Source organism: Empidonax traillii, unplaced genomic scaffold (genome assembly GCF_003031625.1).
Source record: "Empidonax traillii isolate 1590-97213 ecotype Southwest subspecies unplaced genomic scaffold, ASM303162v1 scaffold276:size1176444, whole genome shotgun sequence".
Taxonomy (NCBI): domain Eukaryota; kingdom Metazoa; phylum Chordata; class Aves; order Passeriformes; family Tyrannidae; genus Empidonax; species Empidonax traillii.
In genome coordinates this window covers 368,253-396,141 of record NW_020955469.1, presented here as the reverse complement: position 1 = coordinate 396,141, position 27,889 = coordinate 368,253, and the positions used below count along the sequence as shown (strand labels likewise).

Here is a 27,889-nt window from a genome sequence, read left to right as displayed (position 1 = left end):
CCCCACGTGCGCCACAGCAATGGCGGCCCCCGTGAGGGCCGGGAGCGCGGCCCCGGTGCCCGCCAGAGGTGCGATGAGATCGGGGCGACAGGGGGCTCCCGGGGCAACACAGGGCTCTCGGGGCCGCCCCCGGGCGCTCTGTTAGTTGCCCTGAGGCTAAAGGCCGGGACGGCGGCGGGGGAGGCCCGGGACGGTGGCTCCTCCACCGTCCCGGGCCTCCCCCGCCGCCGTCCCGGTCCAGCTGGCCCTTTGTCGGTTGTCCCGTGGGCCGTGCGGGGAAGGGTTTCTGGTGGCTCATGAGTGCCAGCGTTGGGCTGGAAATAGTGAATAATCCCCCTGCTGTCACTCCCCCGCCGCTCTCTGGCATCGCCGAGTGTGGGGGGGCGGGTGCTGGTGGGGGAGGGGGGGGGCGGCTTCAGGATGAGGCTCCCCGGGGATGGATCACCCGCCGCTAGTGGCTTTTTTTCTCCCGGTGGGATAACGGGATCCCCTTGCCGGGGGATGGAGGGGTGCATTAGGGTGTCGCCGGGGTGCTGGCGGATGAGCCACGAGGAGGTTGTGCCCTCACTCGGTGGTTTCACATCGTTACAGTGTTGCTTTGGGGCTAAAACACGTTATTTCCCCCCCCTAAAAAAGGAGCAGCAACCTGCTCGCAGTGTGAAGGGCAGGATCCCACCCCCTTCTCCTGCTGGTTCCAAGGGGTCTGAGCACAACGACCTCTTCTCTTGCTTGCCATGTTAGAGCACAGAGACTCCTCCTGCTCGTCCCAAGGATTGGCGTGAGGGCAGCGAGGGCCCCGGTGGCCCGTGGGCTGTGGAGTGCTCTGGCCTCCCGGCCCCTCCTTTAGCTCCCCCTCCCGGTTTGTCCCGCAGCCCGAGCCCCCGCGCGACACGTTGCCCAGCAGATCCCCGAGGAGATCCTTGGAAACTCAGAGCTGCAGGAGGCGGCAAAGGCCCTGCCCCCAAACTACAACTTCGAGATCCCCAAGACCATCTGGCGGATCCGGCAGGCTCAGGCCAGGAAGGGTGAGCACTGACCCCCGGGGGATGTGAGGTTTTGGGGCTGGTTGATGCCACTGGGACCCTCCCTGGGGCGGGTGAGGCCGGGGCAGGGGAGATGCTGAGCTGCCTGCAGTGCCCTGGAGTGTTTAGGCTCTGTCTTGGCGAGCTCCCCTCCCCTCGAGGGGGGTTAATAGATCTGTATCTCTGGATTATAATCACATTGGACAGGACAGGTTGAGCTGTGCGGACCTGTCAGCCTGGAGATGTGTCTGGGATGCCGGCCAGGTCCCTGCTGTGCTCCTCTCTCCTCTTGCCTCTCTCGCTGTGCTTTCCTGACATGCTGCCGGGGCCGGGAAGGGGGACCCCTGCAGGGCTGGGCACTGGTGGAACTGGTGGGAAGCTCTGGTCTGAACCTTCCTTGGGGTCCTCAGGCGGCTGTGTAGCCCCAGAGATGTGGGAGTGGCACTGGTGGCCTCAGGGGTGATGCCAAGGCTTTCCCTGGTGGCCTGTGCATCCCGCTAAAGCAGTGTGTGATCAGCTACAGGCATCAGGGCAGGGAGCCTCCCCCTTCACCCCTGGATGTTGTGTGGCTCCAGGGGCTCCGGGCAGAGCCAGGTTGAAACGCTGTATCCACCTGGGAATGTCTCTGCCCGCTGGCACCGAGCTGGCAGGGCTGGCAGGCGTCATGGGGGATGTTCTGGGAGCTGAGCTGGTACCGGCTGTGATGCCTGTAGGGGGGCTGCCCGGCTCATCCCAGCTGTGGTGCGGGAGGCAGGGCTGAATGTGTCCCACCAGGACACGGCCAGGCAGCCCAGCCGTGCTGCTCTGGCTTTCCTCTGCCGTGTTTTGCTGCTTGGCACCTCCTAATTAAATGTAAATATGCGGCTGGGATTTAGGCTTCCGAGCTGGGAGCGGAGCCCATCAGCCAGCCAGCCGTGCTGGGATTTAAAAATCCGCCTGTGCAGAGCCCAGCCAGGGGCTGGTTGCTGGGGGAACGCAGCCTCCCACTGGGCTGAACCAGCCCTGCCTGTGCCCTGCCTGCAGCGGGGTTTGGAGGGGAGGGAAGGGGTGGCACCCCCCGTCCCCATCGTGCTGTGCCAGTGCAGAGTTACCCAGCCACCTCCTGCCAGCCACTCATGGGGGAATGCAAAGCTATTTGTAGATATGAGGTGGAGAGCGGCCCCAAATGTTCCAAAGTGGTCCCAAATGGGCCAAAATGGTCCCAGATAGGCTGGAGGATTCCAGACCCCTGAGTTCTTGGCCCTGCCAGGTCAGGCAGGGGCTGGCAGAGCACGTGCAGCTTTCCTTGGGCCCTGTTGGTCAGAACAGGGTGGGATTAGCCCAGTTTGAGCCAGGTCTGTACACAGCTCCAGGCTGGCCAGCAGGCTGGTCCTGGCAGCACGGGGCTTTCGTTGGAGGGGGATCTGGAGGGAATGTTTGGATAGATATCACTGAAGCTGGGATATCTGAGTGGGATGAGAGGTGAAACAATAACGGGATTAATGGGGCCTCCTCCATTCATCTCCCCCAGCATGGTCCCTCCTGCTCCCCACCGCCCCGTGGGGGACTCCTGGCTGGACCCCAGGCACTGGGAGGCCCAGCTGGTCTTTGGAGGGGAAGGGATTGTTCTGAAGCTTCGAGGAGGGAGCAAACCAGGAAACATCATTTGTTGTTGAATAAATTCCTGCTAAGCACAATGCTGCATCGTCACTGGCCACCCTCCTGAAATGGGGAGAGGAGGAGGGAGGGGAGATGTGGAGAAGGGCAGCGAGGATGATCAAAGGTTTGGAACAGCTTCTGTATAAGGAGAGATTAAATAGATTTAGATCCTTTAGCTGGAAAAAGAGGTGAACGAATGGGGATATGATAGGGATGTAGAATTGTGAATGATGTGGAGAGGCTGAACAGGGGATGATTATTCACTCATTCTTGTACCAGGAGAACCGGGGGCACACGTTTACATTATTAGGAGCAGGTTTAAAATAAACAGAATAAAGTACCTTTTCCTGTGCAGCACATAATTAAAATCTGGAACTCATTACTGCGGGAAGCGGGAGAGACCAGCAGTGTCAGCGGGTTCAGAGAGGGATGAGGTGTGTGCACAGGGACTGCAAGCAGGGAGAGTGGATATGGCCTAAAGCAGGACAACGTGCACCCCGACTCTCCAAGCCACCGGAACTTTTGGCCAACTTCTGGCTGTTTTGGGGAGGGTGATTCTGTGGCTGCTGCTCAAGCTGAGTGTGGTGACCCTGGAGCTGGTGCCCAGGCCCCCGCTTCAGGATGTGGCTTCCAGCCCCTCCTAACCCCGGGGCTGTTTCTCTTCTCAGTGGCCCTGCAGATGCCAGAAGGGCTCCTCATGTTCGCCTGCACCATCGCGGACATCATTGAGCGGTAAGACTGGGGCTTTTCCACGCTTCCCTGCTGGATTCCAGGGGCTGGCAAGGGGGTGGGGACTGTTGCTGGGAGCAGGGTGGCCGCTGGGCAGGATGAGGCCCAGGGCTATGGACAAGGGAATGTGGAGAGCCCCAGTGTAGCTGCACTCACGGGGCCGTACCGTAGCTGGGCAGAGCTGGGCAGTGCTGCTGCCCTGCAGCAGGTCATGGGGACCTGCTGCCAGCCCTGGGGACAGGGACCAGCACGGCGCCAGCCCAGCACCGCTCGGCTTCTCTTCCCCTCGCTGCTGTGCCGGGAACTGCTGACGGGCTCGGCATGTCGAGGCCCCGTGGGGGTGCTGGAGCTGGGGAGCAGCCATGTCAACAACCGGCTGACGCCAACCCAGTGCCTGCGCTTGCCACGGCAGCGCTGCCACAGCCAGGGGAGGGCTGGCAGCGGGGCCACCGCTGCAGCACTGATCTGTCCTCCTCCCCCGTGGCCTCGTCCTGTCTCTGCAGTCATGCTGCTCAGCACGGAGAAGCTCAGGGGCAGCCTTTCTTCGGCTGGGGAGGCTTCTTGAGGCCATGGTGATGGCACGGAAGGGGTCACTGCAAGTGACTCCTGCTGGGCGACCCCTTCCCCATGGTTCCTCCCTGGATTTTTCTTTGCTGCTTGGGGCCGAGGTTGAGGCACTGGAGAGGAGCTGGGCTGTGCAGTGACAGTGGATGCAGGCACCTTGCAGAAATTGGCCTTGATCTCTTTAGTGCCTGAGCGTCTCTCCCTTCCTCCCCGCCTGCCCCTGGCCCCCTGTCCAGCCCCTCTCTGTTTTAGCGCAGTGAATTAGTGCTAATAGCACCGTGTGCCTCGTCTGCCATGGGAGTCGTGGCCCTCATTAGCAGCTGTCTTCCCGGGGCCGGCAGGCTCAGCCTCCCCGCTGCCAGGAGCCGAGCAGCCGCTGCTGTGCCGGGTGGGAAGGCGGCCGTGCCCGCGGGCTTTGCCCCCCGCTTTGCCATCACTTCCCCCACGGGATCACGGCAGCCCCACGCTCGGTGGGGAGGTGGGCATGGGCAGGGGACGGGTGTGGGGGGCAGGGGATGGGTGTGAGCGTGGGCAGCTCTGCGTGGGTTTGTCCCTTTAAGTGGAGCTGCCTCCTCTCCGGCTTTGGCACCCAGCCGCTTTCATGTCTCCGACTTCAAAGGCAGCGGATTAAGGGGCTCTTTTATCTGAATGAAACCTTAAGCCTCACTTCCTGGTGGATGGTGAATTCCAGGGTGCTGAATGCCAGGATGCCAGTGGATTCTGGGGTACTGGCATCCCTGCTGGACCCACCCTCCCTGCCAGGGGCGCTCCACAGGGCTGAGGAGGGGTGCTGTGTGCCACGGTGAGGGGTGCTGGTGGGAGATGGGTGTTGTGTGGGTGGGGGTGCCCAGCCAAGGAAGGGGATGTGGCAGCACTGGTGCAATGCTGGTTGGATGGGGGATGGCCTCAAGGCTATGTAGTGGGGCTGTATCCTCCCTTCTCTGCCACTGTGCAGCACCCAGAGATACTCCCATTGCCAGTCCCTTGCTGGGAGCACTGGGTGCCATCCGTGATTCTGGCTGGGGATGTGGCCATGCTGGGTACCAGCACTGCCAGATGGAGGATTGTGGCCGTGGGCAGGAGTGGGCCCAGCCCTGCCCCTGCTCTCTTGGGGACACACTTGGGACCCAGTTCCACTGCCAGAGGTGAGTTGGCAGGTGGCCTCGTTAGTGCCTGCCTCTTCCTGCTATTAATATTCATCGCCAGCATTAATGTGGAATTGCAGCTCGGCCGCCGCTCCTGCTGGCCCTCCTCACCCGGCACTGGGGCTGGACAAGCCTCCGACGTGACGGGAATTGCTGCAGCCGTGTGCTCTGGGGGTGGCTGCTGTGGCCAGCCCAGGCATGTTGGCTTGGGGTACTGTCAGCCCTGGGCTAGAGTGTCCCCTTCCCTCTGGTGACAGACAGAATGCGAGGGCTGAGCGTGCTGGGGATAGCTGTGCCCCCACTGGGGGCATTGCTCAGTGAGCAGCCCTTCTCCCCAGCCCATCCCTGCAGCCTCCTGCCCCATCCTTGCTGGTAGAAAGTGGAGTTCAGGAGCTCCCCCTCCCTCTGCTCGCTCTGCTGATGGCTGCAGAGCCATGCCCGGGGCTGGTGCCCCTGGGGTGACAGTGCCCAACCTCTTGTGTTCCGGCTCAGCCGGAGCCGTGTCAGCTGCCACTCAGACGGAATATTTATCCCTTCTGCCAGAGCTGCCTTTTAATACAGTATTTGCGCTATGGCCTGGCGGTGCTGGGGGGAGCCGAGAGCAGGGATGTGGCTTGCTCTGCTGTAGCATGGACAGCTCAGGGAGGACACAGTCCTCTGTCTGTCTCCATGCAGGAGGATGGCAGCGTCACTGCATCCCTCACTGCCATGTGGGACCGAGCAGGCCCCTATGGAGCCCTGGTGGGGCAAGGAGAGGAGAGGGCTGCCAGGTGGGGTCTGGCTGGGCTTCCCGGCATTGCACTGGCGCTTGCTGAGCCCCGAGGGGCTGCAGGGATGAAGATGTAGCCAAAGTGTCAAAGCTGCTGCCGACAGGAAGGCCAGCGGGGTTCTTAGCCTGGAGCCTTTGAAATCAAGAGTGCACTTGGAGCATTATTGACCAGTGTGAGGCCCAGTTAATTAGTGTTAATAGGTTTGTCATTGTCAAAGCTGTGCCGGGGAGAGCGGCCAGCTGGGGGTGGGGGGTGGCGGGGCTGGGGTCTGCCGCGCTGCCGGCACCGCATCACGACGCTCTCGCGGCACCTTCCAAATTGGCTCCATTTGTCACGGCTGATGTAATTCGGCAGAGGGTAACTCGTGCTGGGGGGCGGCAGCGCGGAGAGCCGCGTGGGGGGATCTCGGTCCGCGGCTCAGGGAGGGGACAGCCCCCAGCCCACCCGCTGTCGTGCCGGGGAGGCGGCAGCCGTGCCCCCTGCACCACCGGCTTGTAGCAGGGGGGGCTGTGTAGCCGGGAGTGGACCCCTGCTCCCCTCCCTGCTGGGGCTGGAGCAGACGGATCAGCTGGGCTCTCAGCTGGGCTTTTGATTCCGTGTTAATAAAGTCGGCTGCCGGGCTTTGCAGCTGCTAATCCCTCTGTCTCTGTGTGCCACGATGGTGAGAGTGGTTCATGCTAATCAGACGTGGCTTGGTGGTGGGGAAGGGTGATGGGAAGAGGGGCCAGGAGTGTCCTGGTGCCTGCACAGGCTGCTCTGCCACAGCCTTAAAATCTCCCAGCTCCTGATGGCTTATGAGCATCTGTGTGAGGCAGTGCTGGAGGGGTGCAGACCATCCCAGTGACTGTGCTGTGGTGTGCCCAGGAGCTCATGGGGACTTTTCAAAGTGGCAGGGGGTCTTGAATCATCTCTGGTTAGGCAGTAAAGAGTTAAAAATCTGTGCACTTAGCTCAGCAGCTGTGGCAGAGCTTGAAATGCCCCACTATGGCCAGGACAAAACAGCCCCTGATGGCTGCTCTGCCTGGCAGTGCCCGGTGCCATGGCTGGTGTGCCCAGCAGGTTTCCAGTGCCATGCAGTCACTGAGTCCCCTGGCCAGGCAGGTCTGTCATGTGGCACCGAGGGCTGGTGAAACTGGCAGCATCACTAGGAGGTCTCAAAGCGCTATCCTGGGACACTGAGAGGTCAGGATCTGGCCTCAGCTGCACAGTGCTGTGGCTCTGCTGGCCAGTCCTTCTCCCCTTGTCCTTTAAGCACAACCTGGAGACACTGGCAGAGTGGTGCACGCTGTGCAGGGGAATTTAATCACCATCATTAACCACACAACAGCATCATTAGGAAGAATAAAGTTCTCACTTCATTGGAGATGTTTAAAACCTTCTACCCGGGTGATGACTGCATGAGGGGACTGGGCAGGGGAAAATATGTGGGATCTATAGGGCTGTCACCTCCCAGGGCTGTGGTGTACCAGTGCAGGTGGGGTGCCCACCACCACATGCTTCGTGCCACCTCCTTGTATCCCACAGAGCTCTGTGGCCTGGCCATGGTGAAGAGGGAACAGGCACCATCTGGTTCAGAACACACCTGGTGGCTTTGCCACCACCATGCACTGGCCCTTGGTTTGCCTTACTTTGGGGGTTTTTACAGCTACAGAGCCAGCAAAGCTGGGCTACTCTGGGACATGTCCCTTGGGATGGTGGTGTTGGCTCTGGCACCACCAGTGAGGACAGAGGGAGAGGTCCCCTGAGGGGAAGGGACCCAGCCAGAGATGTCTGCTCCTGTGGGGCTGCAGGGACACCCACCTCTCCCCATTCTGACCCACTTGCAGAAGCTCAGCAGGGCCCTGTGATTGCCCAGCTGCAACGGGGCTCCTCCAGCGCCGATTGCAATAAAATTGCAAACTCATTACTTTAATTATGTGCAGCCTTCCTGTGCTAATGAAGTTGGGAGTGTGGTAATGGGGCTTGGTGATGGGCTTCTCTGCTAATTAAGTGCATTGTTCTCGGACAGGGCTGCACTCAGCCCCCACGGGTGTCCTGGGACAGGCTGGGCTGGGGTGCAGGGCGGAGAGTGGGTGTGTGTTTTGTGGGGTGCTCATGGGTCTGAAGCAAGGAGCAGTCTGCTCCGTGTCACCAGCAGGACATGCAGACACCCCGGCATCGCAGTGCTTGTTCCATCCTCTGGTAGCCCCATGGTGCCAGAACTAGCCACTCTCAGCCAGGTCCCTTCAATCCCCTCCCCACCGAGGGCTGGTAGAGCCAGGCATGATGGACATGCTGGGGCTGAGGACTCCTCCCTGCTGGGCAGAGTGGCTCTGCTTCATGGCTCGAGGAGCAGCACTGTATCATTCACACGCTGCCAGGGGACCTCGCGCTCCTGCCAGCAGCAAACACTCTCATTCATCTGCCGAGGGGCTGGGATAAATCAGGGCTGCTCCGGCCAAGTGCCTGTGCTCAGGTGACAGGGTCTGGCTTGGGGACATGAGGGCCTTGTGTGTGCCTGTCTCTGACCCAGCATTTTCAGCCCCCAAACTTGTCCCTGGGTTGCTCTCATCTCTGTCCTGTGCTGGCCAGGGGAGAGTGGGGCTGGGAGGGACTGGGGGTCCCAGTGCCTGGGGTTGGGGCCGGGACCTGGCCCACCCGGGTGCACGTCCTGCCAGTGCTGAGCATGGCGCTTTGTAAGTGGGATTTTGGGAGCCATCTGTTTAAAGAAGGAGATAATGAATTAGGGGGAGATGAGAAAAATGCTAAGGCCAGGCGGTTTTTCAGAATGAGCCGGGGTTTGCGGGACGTAAAAGATGAATAACCTCCCCACGTGTTCAATATTCATGAGCTCCCAGCTGTAGTGAGCGTCTCTGCGCTGGGTGGGGACATCCCCGTCACTGCGTCCTCCCTTGCCAGCGTGCTGTTGGGACCCGTCCACAGCTGTGGTGACTTTCAGGCACACAAAACATGGGCAAGGGCACTCTCATGGCTGCCCCTTGCCTGCATCCTGGTCCCGTCTGGTTGGTGAGCAGCTCCCCAGCCTGTGTCGGAGGCAGGTGGCTGCTAATTGACATTTCCTTCCTCTGTAGTTTGATGAAAGACTCTGGCGACACCGAACTGATTAAAACATCAAGGGGAGGCCCTCGCGCCTGCCTTTGATTTGTCTCGGGAGATGATTACTGCTCCGCTCCACCGTCCAGCCCAGCCAGAGCCGGTGATCCTGGTGCGTGCTGTGCCATGCGGGTGCCTCTCCTGTGGCACCACCAGGTTCCTTCCTCCCTTCCAGCCATGCCGGCCACAGTGGCAGCACCATCGGGTTCCCTTCTCACCAGCCATCATCCCACAGCCTCTGTGCTCAGCTGTGGCTCCTCTCCCAGCAGCCAGAGCAGGAATGTTCCCCATGACTGGGGCAGGGCTCAGCCCTGCCTCTCCCTGCCCGTGGGCCAGTGGCCATGTGCCTCATGGCTGCAGCCCTGTGAGGTGTGCAGGGGCCACGGGCACCTCTGCCCTCCTTCCTCCACCGCTGCTATTTCACTTTCTTGCTCTTCACCCCCAGGGACTTTCTCTGGGGTTTGGGCCAATTTGCATACATTTTAATCTATAAAAAATTAAGCGGCGCTGGCTGCCGCTCTGAGTCAGACCTCCCCGTCCTGAATCTTAAGAAGCTGAATAATTTTCCACTTTTGCTGAGATGTGTGGAGTCTGATTCATGTTCATCTCATCACCTCTCATTAGAGGAGGGGGCTGAGGGCTTGAGAGGGTGGTAAGAGCCTTCTCGAACCTTCACTGGCAGCCCCCAGCCACACGGCGTGGCCATGCAGGCAGTGGAGGAGCCATCTGTCCATCTGGGCCACACTGGCAGCGAGGGATAGCGGGATTTGGGAGCTGGCAGGATTGGTCCATCTTCTGACGCTCCCCAACTTCACCCTTGGAAAACTGCGTGGAGTGGGAGACACCCAGGCTGGACGCGGGAGGTGAGGATGGCTTTGCCCCCTCTCCAGGGATGTTCCAGCAGAGCTACTCCCCTGTCCCCCTCCCCGGGCGGTGACGGATAGGCCAGAGCTGTTAATATTCAGCACGCTCCGCCATTTCTCCACCTTCTGCCATCTGCCCAGCTCTGCCCACCATTTCTATTCTTGCCGCCGACGTAACGCTCCCTGCCTGGCGCTTGGGGGGAGCGCGGGACCCTGGCCCCCAGCCAGCGCTGGGTGCTGGCAGGGGTGACACTATGCCAGGGCCCCCTCCTCCCCCCGCCCCCTTCACCCCAGCCCCGTGCCAGCAGCAGGGGGGACCCCGCTGGCACCGAGCTACAGCTGCTGGTGCGGCCTGGAGTAAATAAGGAATTAGCATCTGGTTTAAGCAGCCCCTCCAGACGCGGGGCTTTGTCATCGCGATACCTGCTCTCCTCCGTAAGCTACCACAGCAGCTTCCTGGGATGGCAGCCAAGCTTATAATCCCCCAAAATGGTGCAATAAAATACCCACAAAGGAGGCGCCTTTGAATCATGCCAGAGCCCTGGCTTTGCTGCTCGGTGCTGGTGTGTGCCCCTCTGCCTGCTGGCTGGCAGGTGCCCAGTGGACTTGTGATGGAATGCTGGGATCCCAGAGCAGGGATAGGGGTCGGCACCAGTGTTTTCTTGGTGCTATTCCGAGTGCCAAGCGCCATTTCAGCACCAGCTGTTCCTGGAGCACACCCAGCTTGGCCAAACTGGCACCCATGGGTGACACAGCCGGGCAGAGATTAGGGTGCACTGGCTCACATGGTGCCCAGGTACTGGGTGATGGAGGCTCGGCCAACTTGGCTGGAGATGCCACCGTGGCTGTTCTGCCCGTTCTGGTGGCTCCAATCCCCAAGGCTGGCCAGTGGCAGTGGCAGCACCACATTGTGCTGGGTCTCCCTCTGCTGCTCTCCCTGCTGGAGCATTAGGAAGCTGGCAGCGTATTGTTTGATGAGTGGATAATCCGCTGAATTGCAAACAGCTTTACCCAATTGAAGAGGCGGATTACCGCTCTCCAGCTTAATCATGTTGACATCTCGGAGAGTAGCCAGTGCTTGTCCTCTTTGGCGCGTGGCTGGGTGGCAGCGTGGGATCCCCCAGTGCCATGGGGCTGGGGGGCAGGACCTGGGCTGTGGTGGCACAGCCAGCCACGACCCTCACTGCTGTGCCTTCCCGCAGGTTCACGGAAGCGGAGGCCGTGGTGATGGGCGATGTGACCTACGGCGCGTGCTGCGTGGATGACTACACGGCCCGGGCCCTGGGCGCTGACTTCTTGGTGCACTATGGACACAGCTGCCTAAGTAGGTGACACTCGGCCCCGTGGCGCTGCCAGGGTGGCCATGCATGGCACTGCAGAGGCTGTGCTGTGCCACTGTGCCATGGTGAGCGGCTCCTCGCCCTGCTCAACGCCAGCTCAGAGACTTAGTGCCAAGGGCTGATCCCTTCCCAGAGGGATTTCTGTTCCCCAGCCTTGACTACTGGCTTTACACTGGGCCAGGCTGGCTGGGTGGCTGCCTTCAGGCAGGGTTTTGGGTGCAGCAGGGCGTGCTCGCCCTGCTCGGCTGCTGCAGTGCACAGATCACAGCCCTGCGCCCAAGAGCAGAGCAGCAAGGCCGTGGTTTGGCAGGACCCCACTGGCTCAGGAGCTGCCAGTGGGGATGAGGCTGCTCTTGCCCCCCTACCCTACCTCCGTGGGCTTTGGGGGAAGTCAGGAATGATGGCTGAGGGGAGCGAGGGCCTGGGGGTCCCGCTGGCCCCGGGGCTGGGGAAGGCAGCTTTGTGGGTACAGTGCAGGCTGGGCGGGGAAGGGAGGAGGAGGCTGTGTGCTCCCCAGGCGGACAGTACTCTGGATCCAGTTGCCATGGAAACTGCGCTGCTGTCCCAGATGCTGCTAACTTTGAAGTCCACCCAGGATGGAATCAGCCCAAAAATAACAATAAGACGCTCTGGGTTTTAAGGTGGATCTGCAGAATTGCCGTAGCGAGCGGCAGGAGCGTGCATCCTTGCTGCTGCCGTGCTCCCGGCAGCTGGCAGCCCTCCTGGACGTTTATGGGGTCGTATAAATGGGTTTGAAGAATTGCATCAGGCTCCGTGTGAAATACTGACTCCCCAGTTGAGAACTCTGTCCTAAAAGCCACGTCGGTGAGAGCGTTCGTGGTGATAAATATCTGTGCTTGGTGCTTTGTTATGGAAGGACGGTTATGGGCACCACTGGAACAGGGAGTATAAAACTCCTGGTTTGTATCCTGCTGCTCATGAATGAACAACAGGAAGGGGAGGAAGGGACTGTATCCATTGGCCTGCTCCAGGAAATGGGAGTCACATCTTCTGGAACTGCTCCCTACAAGGACAGGCAGGCAATGCCAGGCTGACTGTCACCAACCCAGCTGCCATCTGCTTGCCTGCACTGGGTTGGGTGGGTCACAGGGCACCCACAGGGTGCTGAGGGGATGCTGGACTCTTTCTGGGCTGCTCACGGCTATCCTGTCACCGGCGTGGCTGATGGTAGGGCACACAGACACTTTTCTGCTCCCTCCCGGCCCCACGTGCCCCGCAGGAGGGAGTAATTTGCACTTAATTGTGATCAGGTGAAGAGCACCAAAATGGGAAGTGAATGCGGAGCTGCGGATCGATGTGGACTCTGTGTACTTTAATTATTCACTTAATCGTAGTGACAAAGGCTTCTTAGCACTGGGGGTAATTAGATTTGTGTTCATTGATTCCCCAGGCTGCCATTATCCGGAAAGAAACAAGCGGGTGCTCTCCACAGATCCCATCTACACCCCCTGCCCAGGGTGCCAGCATAGGCAGAGCGTTGGCACAGCCCACCTTGCCCACTGGAGACCCAAGTGTACCCCAAACTCACACCTCTCTCCTCCTGTCACCAGTTCCCATCGACTCCACTCAGGGTCTGAAGATGCTCTATGTGTTCGTGGACATAAAGATCGATGCATCCCATTTCCTTGAGACCATTCGCTTCAACTTCGCGGCGGGCACCTCCCTGGCCCTCGTCAGCACCATCCAGTTTGTCTCCACGCTGCAGGTGAGATGGAGATCCCTTGGCAGTGCACGGCACAGGATGGGGCTTTTGTCTGCCCCTGCCTTGGCCCCTGGCTCAGTCCTTCCCTATCCCAGCTCCGGGATGGGAGCCGCTGCCCCAGGGTGCCGGTGGTGCCGGTTCCCCTCTGACAAGTCGCTGCAATCATACGCTGCTGCCGTAATGTTGATCAAGTACTTTATAATAACTCTGATCAATGTTTCATGGCGGCACCCCTCCCTGGCTCCCCCGGGAGCTGCTCTGTAAATGTCAGGGCAGGCAGTGGAGCACTTGGCATTTTGATGCAGTGCCGGCAGCGGCCGGGGAAGCTCCATCGGGTCTGTCTGTCTGCCCCTGAACGGCCGGCTGGGCAGGACGGGAGGAGATGAATGAGCCTCTTGAGCCATGTCTATCTAAACATGGGGCTATCCAAGCGTTAAGCCTTTTCCCTTGTCTTTTAATTGATACGTTTGTTGAGCCTCGCTGAGCATTCCGGCTGTGTGGGGCTGTTACTTGGTGCCGCCCCAAGCAGGCTGGCTCCCCTCCTCTGTTCTGTGCTGGGATGCAACAGCTGGGACTGCCAGGGCCACGGTGTTCCCAAGGGTCTTTTGCCACCCTCTGTGCCGTGGTCTGTCCCTGCTGACCTCACATCTCCTGCAGGCAGCGTCACAGGAGCTGCGCTCCCAGTACAAGGTGTGTGTTCCCCAGTGCAAGCCACTGTCCCCAGGAGAGATCCTGGGCTGCACATCGCCCCGGCTCGCCAAGGACACAGATGCCATTGTGTAAGTACCTGGAGTCTTCCAGGACCCTCCTACCCAGTCCAGGCTGCCCAAGCTTCCTGTACCCCCTGCCCAGTTTTGGGCAGGGGCGTGGTGGGGGATATCCTCAGGCTGGGACGGGCCCCCTCCAGCTCCTCACGCTGCTTTAAGTGGCGTGTGCTTGTAGCACAGAGGAAATAATTGAGTCGTATATCAGAATAGATAATAGATGGAAGGGCGGGTGGATAATTGGAAAAGACAAATGGCCGGGGCCCAACATCACAGCAACATTAATTTTATTTAAGGACAGCAAATTAGAGGGAGCACTTCGCTTCCTATCACCTAATTATTTTAGGTAATGGAAATGCTTAATGTACTGTGAATACAGTGTGCTGCAGAATAAATAAATACAAGGACCCCACCCTTGGGGGGAGCTGGGGAGCCCTGGTGTGGGTTTGGGCCCTGCAGAGCTCCTTCTCACCTGCACTGCTGGGAGCCAACAGCGCTGGTGCCTTTCTGAGCACGGCTGTGTGGGGAAACAAGCTTGTGATTGCTGGACGTGGGGTCAGTGGGAGCTCTGGCTTCACCTTGAGCCGCACCAGCTCTGCTTTGCATCTCTCCAAGGGCATCAGGAGCAGGAAGGGGTGGCCAGGCTGGCATTGCATTGGCGAGAGCATGTCCTTCCCTCTGCCAGAGGAGCGGCAGTGCAGTACCAACCAGCTGCCTTACCTGCGTCCTCCCTGCGTTATTATTTTCTTCTTTGCACCGTCTCTGGGGCTAACTTTTGCAGACAAATTAGCTTTGATCTCCCAAAATGTCATTCTCCAATTAAGGGCAAAATCTAGTCAAGTTTTACGTCTGAATTCATTTTCCAAGCCCTCACTCCATTAGGGCAGCTGAATGAAAGGCTTTGAAATGTAATTGCTGACTTGAAATCCGATTAGAAATGGAAGCAGCAACGTCTAGAACCAGCCATTGAGATGGAGCAGCTCCCAGCCACCCTGTGCCTGTGTGAGCATCCCTCTTTGCTCTGAGCATGGCTGGCTCTCCTGCCCCGCTGTGCCTGGGGCTGCACAGAGACAGGGAGCCCTTGCTGTGCCTGCTGTCCCTGGGCCCCACCACGGGAGCTTGGATTCCTGGCATCTCCACGCACCTGTGGCTTGGGAAACTGCAGACACACGGATGGGTGCCTCTGCTTGCCATGTGCCGTAGCTCTCCCTCCCCTCTTGGCAGGTATTTGGGCGACGGGCGGTTCCACCTGGAGTCCATCATGATTGCCAACCCGGGGATACCTGCATACAGGTACGGGCACCCACTCCAATCCTCCATGGGTGGGTGGGGAGCACCTCAACCCCCCCCCCCCAAGCACACCGGGGACCAGCTGTCCCCACCCTGCATGCCAGGAGCACTCCATACCCCAGGGCTGGGCAGGCAGCTACCTGCAGCAGGCACAGGCAGGTGAGAGGCCGCGGGGTGGGTGAGGAGGTGCAGCAGGGAGATGAACACGAGCCATTTACTCCGGCTGAATATAAACATTTTGACAAGTACCTGTGAAAGCTCGTGGAGGTGCAGCCATTAAAGCCCGGCTGCTGCAGGCAGAGGCCATAAAGCGCGATGATGAGGCGGCTGAAAGCAGATGAAATATCAGGAGTGAAAGGCTGGGCCCATTTGGCGGAATCTGAATTTCCTAGTAGGTCGTTTGTTACGAACGGGAGGCACACGTCAGGTTTATGGCGCTGGTGAAGCTGCCGAAACCCGAGTGGGATTTGATTAAAATTCTCCTCGTCAAACAAAGCAACAAATCAAAGGTTTCTTCATAATTGATGAGCCGGGTTGAGGGGGGAGCTGAGCATGAAGCCGAGCGCGGAGCCCAGGCTGTGCTGGGTGTTGGGGTGCTGTGGTGGGATACTTGTCCCTGTCCTTGTCCCCTAATGAGCTGGTCCTACATCAGCCAGGAGGACAGATGCTGTGGGAGGCAATTAGTGCTAATGAGAGACAGGCATCATTTGGGGCCAGTGCGGAGGGGGGGGCAGGTGATGGGGCATGTGTGAGCCTGGCTGTGCTTTGCAGGTATGACCCCTACAGCAAGGTGTTCTCCCAGGAGCACTACAGCCACGAGCGCATGCACCGCGCTCGGCAGGATGCCATCCACGCTGCCGCTGGTGCCCGCTGCTGGGGACTTATCCTGGGCACACTGGGGCGTCAGGGCTCCCCAAAAATCTTGCAGGTACCAGCCACCTCCTCCCTGTGGCCCCCGCTGGGGCACTGGGTGCTGCTGCTGGGTGGGGGTAAGGATTGGTGAATGATGGCATTGCTGGCACAGTGTCCTCGCTGCTGGAGCAAGGGTAGATGTGACACCATTTGCAACCCATCGCTGGCCACTGGCCCCCAGTCTCTGTGCCCCTGAGCTAAGCAAGCAGGGCAATTAGCAGTAGATGAGGGAGGCCGGACAAGGGCTCATTAAACCTGCCTCTTGCTGGGGAGAGCTGGCCAGTCTTGGAGACCACCCCCTCCTGCTCAGAGAGCTCGGCAATTAATTCCCTGGTTTTGTTTTAATTGGATGAACTTCCGATCAGGTTCACCATCCCTGCTCAGCTGCTGTGCTAGTGCTTTCTGCACCCCAGCTGGTTGAGGGGAGCAGGACAACAGTATCCTGCCCCCTGGGAATGGGGTGCCCTGCTGACACCCAGAAATTATGGGGTAGCTGCAGGTGAGATTTGGGGTAGTGAAGGGACCAGTGGGCACAGCAGGGCATCAAGATCGTGCAACTGCTGTTCCATGGGGGCGGGACACGGGCATGGCCAGGGCTGGCTTGGCAGGGGCCATTGAGTGGCAGCTCCAATGGACAAGGACATCCCTGGCCCTTCTCCTCCTGCAGGCTCTGGCCACAGCCAGCCCATGGCAGGCAGGTGTCCCAGGGCAGGCAGCTGCTAACGAGAACAGATTGTTGTCATTGAGCAGTAATTACTTCATTAGGCTGAGGCACGTGCTGGGGAGAGCTGGAGCCACGGCCGCAGTCCCTGACACTGCGCCTGGCCTGCGACTGCCAAGGGGACACGGCTGTGGGGCTGAGACCCACAGAGGGTCTGATGGACAGGAATGGGCAGTGGGCAGGGCTTGGGGGGCTTGATGGGGGCTCCTAACCCCCCCCGGGTGCCTTTTCCCCCTGCAGCACCTGGAGTCGCGTCTCCGTGCCTTGGGCCGGCCCTACGTGCGGGTGCTGCTGTCCGAGATCTTCCCCAGCAAGTTGCAGCTCTTCCCAGATGTGGATGCGTGAGTGCTGCTGACCCCTCCTCCAGCCCCCCACACGGGGTCCCCAGGGTGCCCCATCCCTGTCCAGGCCTCTGAGTCCTGCGTGAAGCCATCCCTGCCACATCTGTCCTGCTGTCAACTGGGTTAGCACTGTGCACTCCTGCACAAGCTGTGCCCAGGGAGCAGGGAGGGGGCATGGCTGTCCTTACCAGGATGGCTCTGGCACAGCACAGACCTTCTGGGGTGCTGCTGAGGGGCTTCACTGTGGCTTGTTCTTCCCAAAATGCTCATCCCCATTGTTGTCACCTGTGTCCCTTCCAGGTGGGTGCAGGTAGCCTGTCCCCGGCTCTCCATTGACTGGGGAGAAGCCTTCAGCAAGCCCCTGCTGACACCCTACGAGGTGAGCACTCTGCTCTTATTTTGGGGGGGGCCAGTCTTGGCATGGGACAGGCTTGGGGATGTCCCTGCAGCCAGGCAGCATCCCTTTCTCTCTCCATTTGTGTTCAAGCCAGTCAAGGAAGGCTGCTGGGATACCCAATCTCCTGTGTAACCTCGAGCTTTGCTCCAGCACCAAGCCACTGTGCTGGGACCCCTGCCAGCCCCCCATCACAGTTACGGCTCCCTGTCCCCTCCACAGGCCGCGGTGGCTCTCCAGGACATCGAGTGGCAGCAGCCTTATCCCATGGACTTCTACGCCAGCCAGTCCCTGGGGCCGTGGACAGCGAACCACGGCGGCACACAGCCCCCGCGCCGCGGCCAGCCGGCACAGGTGGGCGGCGTGGGGATCACCGAGGCAGCGGGTCCCTTCTCTCTCGGTGTCGGGGACGGGCGGGGGGAGCAGCGCCCGGTGCGGTTTGGTGGCCGGTGCCGCGTGCCAAAAGCGCCACCGCGTGGCTTCCTTCCCGGCGAGCAGGAACGGGGCCGCTGCCAGCCCGACTTGCGGGGGCTACCAGAGCCCCCCTCCCAGTACTTGCCGGGCTGAGCGCCCGCCTGGCCCTGCGGCTCCCAGGGATGGGGGGGGTCGGTCCCCCCAAAAGTGCCCCGCGGGGTGCTGTGGGCTGAGCACCGGCTGGCTCATGGCAGGTCAGGCAGGGGATGGGACATCTCTTTACCTCCCCTTAACCCATTTTTCTCTGCAGGGGAAGCCACCCGCGCCCCCCGCCGCGCCGCAGGATGGGCAGCAGCCGAGCACCGGAGACCCCGCAGCCTCATGAGTGCAGCCTTTACCCGGTCCTGCAGCCTCCGCTCTCCGGCAGGGGCGGGGGGGCACCGGCGCTGCCTCCCGCGGGGGTAAAGCACCACCGGGGCAACCCCCCGGTACCTGCGCTGGGATGGATGGGGACGTAACCGGATGGTGTGACCCCGTAACTCGATGACACCGCTGCCCGCGGGGAGTGACCCCCTGCAAGGCCAAGCCATGCTGCAGCGCCGGTCTCTCCGGGGGTCCCGTCCCATCCTGTCGCGGGACGGCCCCGCCTTCCCCCCACCCCTGCCCTGCGGCCTCCCCACCGCCAGGGGGCGTGCTGCCAAGTGCGCGGTGCTGCTCCGCTCCCTCCCCTCCTCCGGCCAATCAGCGCGCGGCCTTGCGGCGGGAAGGCGGAAGAGGCGATCCCGGTGGCGGCGGCCATGGCGGCGGAGCGGCGGCCGCTGCGGCTGCTGGCGCTGCACGGGTACCGGCAGAGCGCCCGCCGCCTCCGCCAGCGCACCGGCGCGCTCCGCAAGGCCCTGCGCGGCCGCGCGGAGCTGCTGCCCATCGACGCGCCGCACGTTGTGCCCGCCACCGCCGCTCAGGACGACCCCGACGGGGACGACCCGCCCCGCGGCTGGTGGTTCTCGGGGCCCGGCGCGTTCGAGGCGGGCGAGGCGGCGGCGGCGCCGGAGGGGCTGGAAGAGTCTCTGTCGGCCGTGGCGGCGGCGCTGGCGGAGCAGGGGCCGTTCGACGGGCTGCTGGGGTTCAGCCAGGGCGCGGCGCTGGCCGCCATGGTGTGCGCGCTGCGGGCCCGCGGCGACCCGCGCTTCCCCGTGAGCTTCGCCGTGCTGGTGGCCGGGTTCGCCAGCCGCGCCCCGGCGCACGGGCACTTTTACCGCCACCCCATCGCCCTGCCCACCCTGCACGTCGTGGGGGACACGGACGCCGTGATCGCAGCCCCGCTCAGCATGGAGCTGTCCCGCTGCTTCGTGGAGCCGGTAGTGCTCACCCACCCCGGCGGGCACTTCATCCCCGCGGCCACGGCGCAGAAGAAAGCCTACCTGGAATTCCTGGAACGCTTCCGCCCCGGGCGGGAGAAGGCCGAGCCCCCAGGGGCTGGGGAGGTTTCAGAACGGTCTATGTAATAAAGGGGGCTCTGGTGAGCCATGTGTATACACCCATCACTGTTTTGGTGCCCCCAGAGTCGTCAGCAGCTCCCTGCACCACTCTGCTCTGCAGTGTTCATCCAAGGCCCAGCTGAATCTCCCTTTTTATTTCAGCTTTCTTGTATACATGAGTCATCATGGCTAGGCTTCGCGAACGAAGATTTGAGAGGGGCTCTACCCACGCTTGCTACAAGCGCGCTGATGGCTAAAAAGGCCAATGCGAGATAGACAAGTCCGGTTGCAGAACGTACAGCAGAAAGACTCCCCAGGAGATATCGACAAGACGCGATTCTTTCTGCGTTGTCTTTTCTCCTCGAGAGTGATCCTGCGTGTGTTCTCAAAAGCAGCAGCAGCGTTATAGATGGTGTGTCTCCAGGCCTCCCGATTGGAGGCCAGGGTAGACCAATGGTGGTGGTCAATATGGCCAAGGCTGAGGGATTGTTTCAGGCAGTCCTTGGATCTCCTCTTCGGGCCTCCTCTCTTGCAGCAGCCAGTGGCAAGTTCCCCATAAAGCACGATCTTAGGGAGGTGATGGTCCTGTATCGTGGAGACGTGCCCTGCCCAACGCAGCTGAGTTCTCAGCAGCATGGCCTCAGTGCTTGGGACTGCTGCCTGTTCAAGGACAGACGTGTTGGACACATAGTCAGTCCAGTGGATGTTGAGGATTGTGCGGAGGCAGCGCTGATGGAAGCGTTCTAAGAGATGCAAGTGGTGCCGGTAAATGACCCATGATTCAGAACCATATAGAAGAGTAGACAGCACGATGGCTCTGTAAACACTGATCTTAGTACTTTTCTTCAGGTGTTTGTTTTGCCACACTCTTTTACGGAGTTTACCAAAAGCACTGTATGCCTTTGCTAACCTGTTTTATAAATAACATATATATTTATATAAAGTTATATACATATATATATGTATATAACATTGTATGACATGTAGTGTGACTCTGGGGGATTTGAGGGCAGGAGGGTGACACTGTGTGTGAGGTGCCTCCAGAGACTCGAGTAGCCGCTCAAAATCAGGGTCCCTCAGATCAGCCACAGGAAGTGTCTGCATGTCACAGAGCTCCTACAGAGCTGTTACACCCCAAAGGTTCGTGGGGTTTAATATGTATTAAGCCAAACCTCCAGCTGGTCTGGATCTGGAAAACCCTCTCACTCCTGGCTGATGTTTGTTTCGGGAGTGAAGTGTCTGCTGGTTCAGTACATGTGTTGAATCTTCCCTGTACAAGGTGCCTCCATGAACAAGAAAAACTTTTCACTCTGTTTCTGGCTCTGATAGTTTTTCCAGAAGCACATGGGAACCTTTATTGCTGTTACAGTTACAGGTGCTCTGCTTGGCTGCTGCCCAGTGCAGTGCTGTGGCAGACCAGGCACCAGCCTCAGGACAAGGCTGTGCTTGGAGGTCTTCTCTAACCAAGGCTTTCCTTGGAGGTTTACAGTTGGTAAAAGAAAGGAATCGAGTGTAAATTCTTCATTTTCCCCCTTCCTGGGCAGAAGGGCAGCGCTGTGTCGTCCCTGCAAGGGCCAGAAGATGACAGGAGCGGGCAGAGGGGCAGGGGCTGAAGTCCTTCCCATGTTCCCTCAGCGGGAACAGGCCTGGGAGCTGCCATGGGTTAAACCATCGCAGCAGAAACAAGCGGTTCTCGGCCCTGGAGGGGTTTTACCCTTCGGTTTGTTGCTGGTTACACAGCAGCACAGTGGTGGTGGAGGCAGGAGGAGAAGGCAGTTTCTCTGCAGCCCAGCCCCAGGCTGGTGTCCTGGGGGTGTTAGGTGGAGGGGGTTTGGACAGTGGTGGCCGGCTTGGCCACTTCAGCTGGGCTGTGTCACAGCTCATTTTAAGGTGTGGGGTGTCTGCACTCCTTGGTGACCACGTCGGAGAAGCTGTTTTTGGGGGAGAGCTGCAGCAGCAGCTCCAGCCGAACACGGCGACCAGCTGCGACAAAGAACCTGCGCTTTTGTCTCTGCTCTGTCCCCGCCGAGCCCTGGGCAGCCGTGGAGAGACGGCAGCAGCCGCGCTCGCCATGCCCGCCCGTAGCTCTTTAATCCCCGCCGAGCTCCGTCCCCGCGGTGATCGCCCGGCGCGGGGGAGGCACCGCAGCCATGGCCGCCCGCCCGCACTGCGGCCCCGCACCGCCGACCCCCGGCAGCTCCCGGGCACAGGGAGACACTTGGCACATCGCTGGCAGCGGGATGGGGAAGGAGCCCAGGGTGCGGTGAGTGAGCAGCACGGTGCCGGCTCTGCGGGCGGCTCCCTCGGGTGGGCTGGGGAGGGAGGGGTGGTGACCTGAGCTGCGGTGCTGCAGTACCTGCTTCTCTCTTCCCAGGGTCTGCTTAAAGATGGCTCCTACCGGGTGGCTCCTGTATCGGGTTTAAACAAATTAATAAAAAGAGATAAACGCGACCCTTGTCCGCGGGAGGTGCCTGTGTGAGCAGCAGAGGGAGGTTCTGCTCAGCCCCGGTGTGATGGGAGAAGGGAAGCGGCTCCCACGGCTGTCACTGCGTGTCCCCGCCGGACGGAGGGGTTTGCCCTGGGAATCCTTCCCTCTCCCTCCTTTTCCGCTGGCGAGATGCCCTCGGGCTGGCCTCTGCCTCTCTTGCAGATCCAAGTCTGTCCTTGGGATGCAGCCACACTGCTCAGCTGCCTGGAGACAAGACTGACTGATGTCCTCCCACCCCTCACTGGCTTTGCTGTTGGAGGGTTTCCTCTTCTCCCACCCACCCAGGAGAGTCGTTTTTTCCCCCAAAACAGTCTGGAGCAGTTGCTGTTGCTGAGTGAGGGGGTGATGAAGCAAGCCCAGGCTCTGGATGGCAGCCGTGCCACTGGCTTGGGACAAGGGGGCCCTGAGGACAGCCACTGGTGTTACCCAGAAGCACCGGGAGCCTGGGTGTTTTGGCGGGGGAATGTCATCCCTCTCCTCCCCAAATAGACCCTTTCCAAACCCAACACAGCCATCAGAGTAACCTGGGTGACCCCAGGGATAGGCCCTGCCTATGGCCCTGCTTGTGAGGAACCTGTCATGGCCACAGGGTGCTGGGGCTGGGCAGGGAAGGGCTTGGCTCCCCTCTCTCAGGTGAGCAGAGCTCCCAGCCCTCTCCCAGCATCTCAGGGAGGGTGGGAGAAGATCAGCATGAGCAGAGGCTCTGCCAGAGCTGCTGCCTCCCCACAAACTCCCACCACCTCTTCCCCAGCTCTCTGCACCCCTTCCCCCTGTGTCACCGCCAACTCGGGGTCTCCTTCGCTGCCCACCCTGCCAGCACCCACATGGGGCACACCAGGCACGGTCAGGGGCTCCTATGGGCAGCACTGGAAAAAGATGTCCCACCAAGCCTGGCATTGGGTGTGGATCGTGGCAGGGTTCGAGCCTTACTCATCTCACACTTTTCCTCCCCTGTCTCCACCAGCGGGGCCCGGCGCTGGCGTGGGGAGGGGGCGCTCTGGGAGGGTGATGTGTTTTGCAGACCGTCATACCATGCAGTTTTCCCCAAAGCTGCCTGGCTCCTGCCTGCAAGGAGGCAGCAGCACGGGCAGGGCAGAGCCAGGGGCCAGCCCCGGGCCCCGCTGCCGGAGCAGGACCAAGCCGTTGGGAACAGCCCCCCCTTCCCTGCTTCACCCGCAGAAGCTTCCAGTTGTGGCTGAGTCACTCCTGCTGTAGCTCCTTCTCTCCTTGTTTTGGATGGAAGTTTTCCATGGAAACCCACGCTGGGCCGGGCCGCGGGCTGGGATAAACACGGCTGAATCACAAAAGGCCGTTTAGCCAAGAGCTGTCAGCTGGCAACAGCAGTGTGTGCGGCCGATGGGCAGCTGTCTGGCCTTTGAGGGGGCAGCAGCAGCTCTCCCTGTACCCCCCACCAGCCACGCTGGCTCAGCCTCCCCCCCAACCACTCCAAATTTCCACGGTGCCAGCGTGCCACTCGGCAAAGCCAGGAGTGGGTCACAGGCTTCAGACAGAAGTTTTCTGGGACCACGTGCTTTCCTGGGGATGCACAGGGAAATCCTGTCTGAGACAGTACCTTGGGACCCTCACCACAGCCCAGTCCTCAGTTGTGGGGTTCTGTAGGGTCACAGCTGCTGGAGGTCCCGGAAGGACCCTTCCCACCCTCCCAGGCATGCACAGGAACGTGTGCCGAAGCCACTGGGAGCATTGCTGAGGGAAGGCAGTGTTTGTGCCCTGCCTGTGCCCTGCTGAGCACCATTCCACCGTGGAAGTGGCAAGTAACAACTCAGCCATGGCAGGGGCTGCGATCTTCCTTGGCACTATATTCCTTCCCAGCACCGCTGTGATCTCGGAGGAGCACGGGAGCTGGACGGCCTCTGTCCCCCGGCGCTCACAGCTGGCCCCAGGCCCAGTGGCTTGGAAGCGCCGTTGGAAGACAAGTCCTGGTGTCAGGAATCCAGGATATTTTTAAGGACTCTGGAAGAAAAACTAATTCCAGGGTGTCAGCGGGAGAGACTTGGCCTTCAAAACAACAACAGCGCAGCCGGGGCCTTCCCAGGCTGGAACATGGGGCCCAAGGGGCCACAGTGCTGCCCATGGGACATGTCCCCTCCCCCAGGGGTACCCCGGAAGGTTCACAGGTACAATCTCACTGTGATGGAGCACAAACAAGGAAGTGTTTCCCAGGGGATGCAGGGTGGTTTCCCGGGGGATGGAGGGTGACACCTTTACAGCGTGGATGTGCCAAACGCAGCTGCGGCTTTACCTGAGCGCTGATGGGACTGCCTGAAAATCCCCTTCCTGGAGGTGTGAGGTGTATGGCCCGTCACCAGCAGCAGTGAGGGGAAAAGCAGGAGTCAAAGGCAGGAGATGGGGCAGTGCACAGTGAGTACCTGGTACCTGAGATACTCCCTTGCCCATGGTTCCCCTGCTGCGTCGTGACCCTGCTGGCCCCAGGGACCTGTGGTGGCTTGTGCCTGTCTGGGTGAGGGCAGAGGTGCATGATCCCATGGGTGAGTAAGGGTCCTAATGGTGCTGCTCTGGAGAGAAGGAGGAGGCAGAGGACCCTCTCTGGCCCCTATGCAGTTTAGGTGGGATACCCATGGGAGCTCCGTACTGGAGCTACACCCTAGGACCAGAGGTTCTAGTTTGGGAGCTCTCCCTGTCCTCTTGGCCCTGACACTGTCACCCACCCGTGCCTGATCCCCCATCCCCGGGGTTCCCAAGGGATTAGGCATCCCACTTCCCCTCCGGGGTCTCTCTGGTCACTATGCCCCTCTTCCAGTCCCCTCTGTCCCCGTCTCCGAGGCTGTGGGTCCGCGGTGCCCCCCGAGAGGGGCCCTGCCCGGCCGGCACCGGTCGCCGCCGGCTGCTGAGGGCCCAGTGCCCGGTGTCGGGGCAGGCCGGGCCGCTCTGACTTCGCCGCTCAGGAATCTCCTGGCCGCGACGGGCCAGGGTTGTGCAACCTGCGACCGCCCCCGGCCGCCCCCGCCCCGGCCCCGCGGGCCGCGCTCAGTCCCCGCCGCGCCGGCCCCACTCCGCTCCGCGAACGTCCCGTGGTCCTCCCGTGCATCGGCGGCGGGACGGGGGGGCGCGGGAGGGTGGGACGGGACGGCGGCTGCCGAGCACACAGATGCGGCGGGATGAGCCCGGCGGGGGCTGGCCCTGAGCGGCCCCGCCGGGAGGGCAGGTGAGGGGCTGGGGGGCGGGGGGCAGGATGGGGGGATCAGACGGGGGGAGGTCCCCCACCGTTCCCACTGCCCGAGAAGGAGCCGTTCGGCGCCCGCCCCCCCGAACAGTAAGAGTTGATGTGCGGCGAGCTGCATCCTGCATGTGAGCTCCTACTGCCCCGGGAGGCGGGCCGCTCCCGACGGGACCCCCGCCGCCCCGCCTCCGCCGCCTCGAGGATCCCCGCGGGTGGGGGCGTGGGGGGAGCCGGTGCTGCCCGCGGTGCGAGTCCGCCTGTCCCGGCGACCATGGCTGTAGACTGTTACCCCCCCAGCGGCACAGTAACAATCTAAAGCCACGGTCGCCCGGGCGGCGTCGGAGGGGGGGGTACCGAGAGGGGTTGGGGGGGACAGCCGGTGCCTTGGAGACGGCGAGGAGGCGGCTCCGCCACCGCACCGGCGGAGCGGGGCGGGGGGGGCCGGTGCTTGGGGGTGGAATGTCGGTAGCATCGGCAGCATCGGTAGCATCCACCCACGCCCCTCCCCGCCCCCTGCCCTCCCACGCGTGTCCACCCCGCCGGGGAGTCCCCCCCTACCTGGGCTGCAGCGGGAAGGCGGGGGGGCGTCCGCCCTGGGGGGGTCGGTGTCTGCGGGGGGGAAGAGAGAGCGGGGTCAGGCGGGCACCGGGACACCCCCCCATCCTCGCCCCTTCCCGCCTTCCACCGCCCCACCGTCGGGGCGCGCTCCCCGACGGCTCAGCACCACGGACAGCGCCCGCCCCCCCAGCGCTGCGGCGGGGCCGGGGCCGGTGCAGGGCCGGTGCCGGCGGTGGGTCATGCTTCAGTAGCCATGACTGTAGACTGTTACTGTCCTGTCCCTACGCAGCAGTAAGCAGTCTAGAGCCAAGGTGCCGACGCGCTGACTCGGGCTCTCCTGGACGGGATCTCCGCGCTCTTTTGATGCACCGGGATGAAGGCGATGGACCCCCCCGGGCTGCGGAGCTGGCAGCACTCGAGCGGGGGGGACCGGGGTGCGAGGGAACCCGAGGGAGGCGGTGGTGCAGGGTGCTGGGCACGGCGGCACCGCGGGATGGGGTTGGAGGGGTCCCGTCAGTGATGGATGCGGTAAGGGGGGACAGCAGGGACCGGTGTCACCGCAGCGCGGACACACACACAAGCACCACACAGGGATGCGCTTCCCCACCTCTCCCCGCCTCCCCCCCACCCCCAGCCCCCGCAAGGCGCGGGCGGCCGGTCCCGCCGTGCGCCCCCCCCGGGGCGGCCCCGCGCTCAGCCCCCGCCCCCGCGGACCGCCCCCGCCGGCGCCGCGCCCGGCCCCACCGCCCCCGCCGCCCCCCGCTCCCGGCCCGCACGTGGGGCTGCGACAGGCGGCACCGCGCCTCCCCCGCCCGCCGCAGAACTGCCCCCCCGCACCGGTGTCCCGGTCCCCCCCCCGCTCCGCCCCCCACCACCCCCCTCGGGGGCGGGCAGGTGTAGCGCCCGGTGCCGCGGGGCTCCGCTACCCCCTCCCGCCCCCTCACCGGGCTCCGTCCCCGCTTACCTGGGGGCCAGCCCAGCCGGTGCCTTACCTCCTGCGGGCTCCCGCGGCTGCCGGGCCGGGCAGGGGCCCCGCGGCTCCCGGCGGGGCCGGCGCCGGTGTCGGTGCTGCGCTGTCCGCAGCGCGCGGGGCTTTTATAGGATCGGGCTCGTAGTAACGGGGATCTCGGCTCATTCATAGAAAAGCATCAACCTACACAATGACGTGAGCGCTACGTCAGCGAGGAAATTTAGGGAACGGGAAGACGCTACTATTTATATCGGCGCGGGGGGAGGACAGCGGCCCGGAGCCGGGCAGGGGGTCCGGGATGCAACGGGACCCCGGTCCCCCCTGGCTCCCCCGCGCCCCTCCCCTGTCCGGCGCCCGGTCCTCGAGATGCACAGTGGAGCAGCATCCAGCACCCCACATCCCTTCTCCATCTGCAACCAGACCCAGGGGCTGTGCACCCACTGAAATGCAAGCAGAGGGTCCCTGAGGTTCCCTGAGGGCTGCCGAGTGGGACATTCCCTTGTCCCCATTCCGAGGTGTCCATCCAGGCACCCACAGGAGTCTAGAGCCCAAGACCCTTTGCCCCAAGACCACCCCACTGGGACAGAGTGTGGCTCCATCCTGGCCTCGTGGCAGCCCCACGGGGCTGGTGTTTTGGGGCTATCTGAGCCCCCCATCATGGGAAGGGGTTGCACAGGGGTCCCCATACCTGGGCACCAGCCTGGGGGTGCCCCCTGTCCACCTGCACCCCCACCTACAGCGATGTCCTGAGCAGTACCTCTCACATGGTCCCCCATAAGAACCCCTGTCCTTCCAGTGTCACGAGCACCCATGGGTGTCAGTCCTGCAGGAGGATGTCCAGCAAAAAGTGGTGGTGATATGGGTGAGTTTAGAATACATGGGGGGTCACCCCACTGCAGCACCTTGCTGCCCTGACCCCTTGCTCCTGACAGGTGTCCCACCAACGCTTCATCCCCCAAAAGCCATTGGTGCCACAGAGACAGGTGGAAATAATTTGTCCTCCCCCCACCCCATCCCAAGTGTCAGCACTCCCCATGATGGGCCTAGAGTCGTATCCAGGGGGATTTGAGCGGGGGTCCTTCCTCCCCCTTGTGCATCCGTCCGTCCATCCATTCATGCATCCCCCCCACTCCTGCTGGAGCCGTCTGACCTCACTCTGCTCTGGCGAAGCATCACACCGGTCGCCACAGCAACAGCGGCGTTGTCATTGACAGCAGCATCCGCGCCCGCCAGCATCCGCCGCTGCGCAAGGCCGCACGCTGCTGCAAGGCCACACGCTGCCACGGGGGGCTCAAGCCACAGCCCCCCCCGATACCCCCCTTATTGCTCACTTACACCCCCAATTACCTGCAGAGTGCTTCAGGCAGTTAACACCCCCAGCCCCACCAGCATCTCCCCATCCTCCTCCAATCACCCAGCTTAAGTTGCTGCCACCCCCCTAGAACCCCCCGAAAGCACCTTACCCCCCCC

The 27,889-nt window shown here is 61.8% G+C and overlaps 3 protein-coding genes across 3 annotated transcripts in view; all 3 read left to right on the top strand.

Moving 5' to 3' along the window:
• DPH1 (diphthamide biosynthesis 1) lies at window positions 1-18,254 on the top strand. The gene is made up of 12 exons (XM_027890016.1): window positions 1-68; window positions 873-1,025; window positions 3,329-3,392; window positions 11,027-11,148; window positions 12,736-12,890; window positions 13,545-13,666; window positions 14,876-14,944; window positions 15,713-15,869; window positions 16,815-16,915; window positions 17,216-17,294; window positions 17,532-17,663; window positions 18,034-18,254. The coding sequence occupies exons 1-12, from the start codon at window positions 20-22 to the stop codon at window positions 18,106-18,108; spliced, it is 1,278 nt and encodes a 425-aa protein (XP_027745817.1). The 5' UTR covers window positions 1-19; the 3' UTR covers window positions 18,109-18,254.
• The window catches only part of HIC1 (HIC ZBTB transcriptional repressor 1), a 21,611-nt gene continuing 9,929 nt past the window's right edge, over window positions 16,208-27,889 (top strand). Inside the window, exon 1 of the mRNA XM_027890015.1 lies at window positions 16,208-16,218. The gene's annotated coding sequence lies outside the window, so the exon portion shown is untranslated. The remainder of the gene's footprint in view (window positions 16,219-27,889) is intronic.
• OVCA2 (OVCA2 serine hydrolase domain containing) lies at window positions 18,297-19,260 on the top strand. The gene has a single exon (XM_027890017.1). It carries the CDS (start codon window positions 18,521-18,523, stop codon window positions 19,226-19,228), a length of 708 nt encoding a protein of 235 aa, XP_027745818.1. The 5' UTR covers window positions 18,297-18,520; the 3' UTR covers window positions 19,229-19,260.